Source organism: Rhipicephalus microplus, unplaced genomic scaffold (assembly GCF_043290135.1).
Source record: "Rhipicephalus microplus isolate Deutch F79 unplaced genomic scaffold, USDA_Rmic scaffold_760, whole genome shotgun sequence".
Classification (NCBI taxonomy): domain Eukaryota; kingdom Metazoa; phylum Arthropoda; class Arachnida; order Ixodida; family Ixodidae; genus Rhipicephalus; species Rhipicephalus microplus.
Window position 1 is genome coordinate 5,187 of NW_027465316.1, and position 7,191 is coordinate 12,377.

A 7,191-nucleotide genomic window follows, 5' to 3' on the forward strand; every position below is an offset into this window, starting at 1 on the left:
GTGGGATCTGCCAATTTTGACTGTTTTTACTACATTAATATAAAGATGATTACTTGTCAGTCATTTTCTTATAGGTGCAAGCGGTTTGACATTTTAGAACATAAGTCGCTCTGAAAATCAGGCTGGTATCGCCTGCATAAATTACGCTCTTAGCCGATGGGACAACACTTACTATGACATCGGTGTACAATATGAAGAAGCACGGACCCAATATGCTCCCCTGTGGGACGCCTGTTATTACAAATTTCAGCTCCGATTGGTTCTTGGCTATGGCTACGAACTGACATCTGTGTTGAAGGTAGAATGTAATTATAGATTGAGCGTCACCCCGAGTACCATAGCGATGGAGTTTTCAAACAATACAATATGACCTATAATATAGATGGCGCACCCTGTCTATTATGTGCTTTTTCTCTAAAAAAAAAGTACAGAAGCAAGATTAGTGAGAGCACTGAGTGCGTTTATTTTGTATTTAAAAATCTGCACCATCGTCAATTCTAAAAAGTGTGACACGCGAACAATGAGAGATGCCAGTACAGATTACAGTGAAAATGGAGATCGTTGCTCCGAGCCATGGGCTGTTGTCAACAGGGTACGATATAACATAAACAATACAGCAATGCACATCACACATTACAGGAGCACTCCAAAAACACGAAATGACAAATCACGTTTAAAACAGCAGAAAGCATAGCGGGCTTCTTTGTCTAACAACACACTGAACTTGCTAAAGAAATGTGACTGTATTAAAAACTTCATCTAACTGTAGACGCCTCAGACAACCGAGATACAACCAATTTTTTCGCGTCATCTTCATCAAGCTGCAAGAGTTCCTTAACCTTGTCAATGAGTGCTGGGCTCTTCGAGACACATAGCAGCGCCTTCATGCACCGTCTCTGGTCCGTATTCCAAGCCACATAGTGCGCGGCGCACGTGACGTAGCCCACGTTACGACTCATAATGGCTTCGACGTTGGCTCTTCTCAAGACTTCGCTATAGTCACCGCCACAGTTAGGAAGGCGAATACGCAACAGGGTTTGATTGGTCTCGAAACCGGCGGCAAAGAGTCGCAACAACTCCTCATTCTCCGAACTGTCCGACGAAGATACGTCGAGCTGGTCAATCGTCTCGTTGGAGAACACCGCCTGGACCAGGAAGCAAATGTTGACCTCGCCAAAGTGTACGCGATTAATGCTCACAGCTCGTAGGCCCTGGTTGGAGAAGGCAACGTCCAGGAGTAGGCTGTGGGGTTCGTTTTCTGCCCTAAGAGAGTCGTGAAGGTGCGGATCATGGCAGCCTCCCAGTTCGAGCTCCCTCAGCCGAGTGGCAGCTTTTATGTAGCTACACAACGACCTCATGGTAGGAACGTCGTCAAGAACTTCTTGGGAGAGGAAGAGTCCTAGCGTATTTAGGTTGTGGAAGCAAGACATGAACTGTACGCTCTTGCAAAACAAGTCCATGCTCCGATCAATGTATGAACTCACGACAATGTGGTTAATTTGCTCCCGGCAGTCTTCGGGCAAAGTGAGCGTCACCGGACTGATCACGTATTCGTTCTTCATGTGGACCTTTTCGCCCACTCCTGCATCACGAATCGTGCGACATACTCGCGGTAGTGCGCTTAGATACACACCGCTAACCACAATGGTCTTGAGGGACTCGATGACAGCAGCGGCGAAAAAAAGCACCGTGTAGTCGTCTGGCTTCCAGCCCTCGAGGTTGATCGAGAGGGACACAAGCGTGACCTGCGTCATATCGTCGAATGGCGCCAGCCAGGCGTGGACCGGTACAGTAGAGGAGGTCCCTGGTTGGTCCCAGTCCGTCACATCGTCATCACTCTTTGCTGAACCATCCGATGTCCACCTGCAGTCACCGATGTCAAGTTCTCGCAGCGGTCCGCCATGTTGGGCCACGAGTCGGGACAGCGCGCATGCGCAGTTTCCATCCAGGAGAAAGCCAGAAAGCTTCAGCGTCTGCAAGTTGCCGCTTTTTGCCAGCACCACCAACACATGCTCAATCTCTTTATACATCTCCACAGGCTCCCAGTGGGTCACGCCTAAGGTCAGATGCCGCAGCGAAGCCTTAGAGGCGAGATAACTGCATAACTTTGGCACGTCAGCCAAGTTTTTACACCACAAAACGCTGCTGTGCAAAGATAGCTCAACGAGTGTGGTATTCGCCCGCAGTGCGTCCAGCAGGAGCTCGGTAGTTTGTTCGTTGAAATGAAGCCCCAGAATGGACAAAGTCAACAGACGCGCCTCGTACAGCAGAGAGCAAAGCAAATCCGTCAGGCCAGGCCCCACTTCTCCGGTAGCAGTGATATCCAGCCGTTGCAGTTGCGTCGCCGCGCCGATTGCCGAGAACAAGTCCTCCTGGATGAATCTGAAGGAGAGCGGTAGGGGTACAGTGTTAAGAGGAAGCATTTGTTCTGCGTGCAACACACTTAAATTCAAATCACACGCAATGACTTGCGTGAAAAAGGGTAAAGTGTTTAGAAACAAGAGCATGCCAAGCTACTATTTCAGAAACAGCACCCACAACTTCATAGCTGGCAGAAGTCAAACCAGACCAGGTCATGCTACAGGATGTTTTTGTTAAGCTTGCCGACCCGAAGGCTCTGAATACGCAGCGCTTGAGCCCTGCGTACGTAGGACTTAAGCGCCGACAATTTCTGCGGCAATATGTAATGAATCTTACGTTGCTAACTGCGAGTAGGCTAAGCTTCAAAAAAGAGTTGCCCGAACACGGACCTGCACTCAGAATTATCATTCGAGCCGTATTGTAATCTTCAGAGGTCTTTTCTTTGAAGCTGCGTGCCTTCCACTTACTGTTCTCATTTAGTTTAGACAAGTGAATCACCTAATGCGTGCTCACAGCCAATCCTTAACGATACGACAACACGGTCCCGTTCAGACAGCCAAAACTGCGCTTGCACAGAAAGGTATCAAACTATGTCGCTGGGCTAGGTGCTTCATAGCGGTCAACTGCAAACGCAAGTTAGATACGACATGTACAACAGCACACGCAGCACAGCTCAAGTGATGCAAGGTCTTTAGGGAGCTTTGGAATACCGTTTGCAAGCGCTGCGGGCGTTGCGGGCGCCATATGAGCATTAGAATAGCGTTTGCTCTGCTGCGAACCGCAACGCACGATCGCAGCGACACCATAGCCTCGAAACCAGCGTTTGCGGGCCACATGCGGGCTGCCATTACCACACGCAATTTCGGATTTGGTGCGTGCGGTCCGCGAACGCCGACTCGCGTTACGACGCATGCGCAGTGGCAGCGACCGCGTCGCAAGGGCTCGCGGTGCGCTATTCTGAAAATCCCTATTATCTCAGACTTGTTTCGTGTCAATCTCGGATCAGACACGTAATCGCACTGTCTTCAAAAACACATCATTTCAATTTGAACACATCATACTCAATAATAACCGCCTTGTTTCTTGGATCACCAGTTTCCTTCATTATCGCTCACAATTTGTTTCTTTTAATTCAGTAGAGCCTTCCCTTGTTGACGTCACGTCAAGTGGTTCGCAGGGATCAGTGCTTGCCCGCTATTGTTCCTCATATATAATTGATTTCATCTAAGATAGGACTATGCTGACGATTGCGTAGTGTACGAATCCATCAATTCAGTTCAAGATCATCTTTCACAATCGCTCATTTCTTTCAGCACTTGGTGCAAAACATGGCAGATGAACGTCAACTGTGTTAAAACAGTCGTCATGACGTTTACCAATGGGCTGAGTTCGTTTTCATTTCATTATTATCTGGATGGTACACAACTTGAAAGTGTCATATTATAAATATCTATAGGTGTGATTCTTACAAAAAAATCTGTCCTGGACTAACCACCTTGAACACATCGGTGGAAAAGCTCTAAAACAATTTGTTTATTTGCACCATGCTTGGCTAAATCACCCCCCGCGGTAGCAAACTACTACTGCAAAAGAAGTTCATTCGGCCTACCTTAGAATACGCACCTGTAGTTTGGTACCCTCACAAACAAGGTGACCTAAAAATCCTTAACAGCGTCCAACGTTAAGTCATCGATTTCATATACCGTGACTATAGCCACAACTTCTCACCCTCTTAGGCCCTGCAATCACTAAACATCGTATCGTTCCATTCTCGTTACAGTATACCTAATCATTAAAACTATTATATACGCTTATCAACTCTTCCATTGGCATCCTTGGCGGTAGCAACAGATTTTATAGATGTAGCTTGCACCCACAGCTCCCACAACTTGAACTTAAAGTCTTCATTTGCTCGTACAAACAATCAAATTTAGTTTTTTTTTTCATGTACTATAGAACTCTGGAATTCCCTGCCGGAGAGGATTGGCTCACTGCCATTGAAATATTTCATTGATGCCGCTACTAACCACTTCGAATATATGCAAGTTCTTTTTTGTAATATGCAAAGTGTTGCTTTTCTGCATAATGCTCTCCTGTCTTCCAGTTTTATATTATTGTTTTGGCTGTGTTGTTTTCGTCCTGTATTAATCAGCCTCTCCTGCTATGGCCCTGTACTTGGGCTGCAGTATAGTCAAATAAATAGAATAAATAAATAAATTTCATTTACTACGCACTTCAGGCCTTTCCTGCATGCCAATGCTTACCAGTGTTCCAATATAGAGCAATAGTGGTAATTCGAAAGCGACTGAACATACGCAATCGCATCATGTCAGTAGAAAAATAAACTGCTGTGTCGGTTGCATTTCTATGATGCAGACCTACAGAGAAAAAAAAATAGAATTGATGCTCTAATATAAAAGCGGGACATATTTGTTGTGGTATGTGGTGCTCTTGGGCAAGCTGGCTATCCGCTACATATTACGGGAGCGTATCATTGGTCTAATAGATAATCTTTGACATCGAAAATTTAATCAAACTTGCCAATACCTCGTCCAAACACACACACGCTGTCACGATGCACGTTTATGGATCGTGGTCTTCAGACACGCATGTTTGCCTGTACGTAGTCGCAAGTGCGCGTTAAGTTGACGGAGTGGCCAGCTGAGCCTCGGTTTCACGATGTGCTGTCGACGTGAAATGGGGCGATTGATTGATATGTGGGGTTTAACGTCCCAAAACCACCATATGATTATGAGAGACGCCGTAGTGGAGGGCTCCGGAAATTTCGACTACCTGGAGTTCTTTAACGTGCACCCAAATCTGAGCACACGGGCCTACAACATTTCCGCCTTCATCAGAAATGCAGCCGCCGCAGCTGGGATTTGAACCCGCGACCTGCGGGTCAGCAGCCGAGTACCTTAGCCACTAGACCAGCGCGGCGGGGCGTGAAATGAAGCGAGAACAGCAGAGCGCTGTTATCAAGCGTTAGCAAAGCTACGTTCAGAGCAGTCGAGTCATCCCCTATCACAGGACCGCAAATCAGGCTAGGCTTCACACGCGCCCACCTTTTACAGTCCGATATTCAAGCCTGTCTTTTAGTTCTGTTATTCGAAATAAAGCAAAATGACGTATATAAAAGAATACGAAAATTGGACAACCTAATTCACTCGGTGTGGTCCGGCTGGCAGCCATTATCCGCACAACGTAACACTAAAAAGCAAAAAAAAGAAGAATACCTGCCAGGGGATCGCGCAACGCTGTAGAACCAGATGTGCATTAAAAGTGCAATAGGTAATAGTGGTGTCTATTTGCCCCCATCAATGCACCCATCACAGTGTGGTGAAACACTCAGATGCGGCCACGGGTAACTAATCACCGGCGTTGAAAATGACACATTCAGAGTCAACATGCAGAGCTGTTCTTGAAATACTGTACAAGAACGTAAGTTATCCTGCGGTATACTGTAACCTTTCACTATAAATTGTGTTCGTAGGCAAAAAATGCAACAGACATAAGACGCCCCAATGATCTCGTCAATACCCACGCTTACCTGTAGTCGTTGAATATACTGGCGAGGCTTAGCGACCGCAAGCTGTTGTTTTGTTGGAGCGTCCAGATCACTCGGTCTCGGCACTCTCCGAGCCCACTTCCTTCGACCAGGGCGTCGTCGAGATCGAGGCCTACGACACACCGGTGCTGGGATAACAGGGAGTAGAACAAGAGTCTGGCGTCCCGGCTGCGAAGTTCCTGTTGGTCTCCTTCGTGGGCCGCGCGTACCAGCGAGACTTCTCCGGGAACCGTAATCTCCCGAAGCTGAAAACCAGAATAGCCGAGGGCCTGGTTCCAGATGGCCAGCTGTTCGATTAGTTGACAGCATTCGTTCGGTGTTTCGTGATCTATGCCACTTATTGCAGCGCACGGGAAAAATACTTCCAGTCCTGGAAAACGAGATCGGATGTCACGGCAATCGCTATCCAGGGAATCGTGGTCATCGGTTTTCTGGTCGGCCATTCTTCTCGCTTTCGTCGTGGGTGTTGCACCCTTCAACGGCGATTGAGCAATAAAACCACTTTGTGTCTTGTCAAGACCTTATATACCGAAAAAAAAAGAAAACCTGCTCTTCCTCCGTATGCTTGGAAGCAAGAAATGTAGTCTGTCTAGATAAGATGTTCGAGATTAAAACGTATAACACACATGTTATCACAGCATAACGTGAGCCATCATAGCCGCGCGTCCTTGTTTTCGTTTTTTCTTGTCAGCATCAGTAGAATAGATGGCTTTCACTGACGTCACTGAAACGTCACGTCAGAGCACGAACTTGGCGGCACGCGAAACTTTAGTGATGCAAGTTGGTGTCATCAAAACATGACATCTTGCTTTATTCGCTATTCGTGTACGGAGGCCGATAAAGTTCGAGCGACGTCTCTATCAGGCTGAAGCGAGTTAATCACCGCGTGATTATGCTGACTCGACGTCACGTAAGCCGCCACGTTACAGGCATCTTGTGCATCGATGACCTCACATTTAAGCTATCAATGGTAGGCCCGTGTGCTCAGATTTGGGTGCACGTAAAAGAACCCCAGGTGGTCGAAATTTCCGGAGCCCTCCACTACGGCGTCTCTCATAATCATATGGTTGTTTTGGGTCGTTAAACCCCACAAATCAATCAATCAAGCTATCAATGGTGGGCTCGCCTGCGGAGCTCAGGTTTCGGTGCTACTGGCCAGTGTATCGCCCGATGTCAGCGCACGTAAACGTTTTAGTGCGGCATGCCGTAATGATAAATGTAAGGATTTACCGTTCCGAAACCATGACATACATATGAGAGAC

General features: G+C 47.1%; 1 protein-coding gene across 1 annotated transcript; it reads right to left on the reverse strand.

Moving 5' to 3' along the window:
- Window positions 1-439: 439 nt before the first annotated feature.
- Window positions 440-6,407, reverse strand: LOC119179227 (uncharacterized). Its single transcript, XM_037430296.2, has 2 exons — window positions 5,912-6,407; window positions 440-2,382 (listed from the first exon to the last, which is right to left on the reverse strand). Exons 1-2 carry the CDS (start codon window positions 6,370-6,372, stop codon window positions 756-758), a joined length of 2,088 nt encoding a protein of 695 aa, XP_037286193.2. The 5' UTR covers window positions 6,373-6,407; the 3' UTR covers window positions 440-755.
- Between the last annotated feature and the right edge of the window lie 784 nt (window positions 6,408-7,191).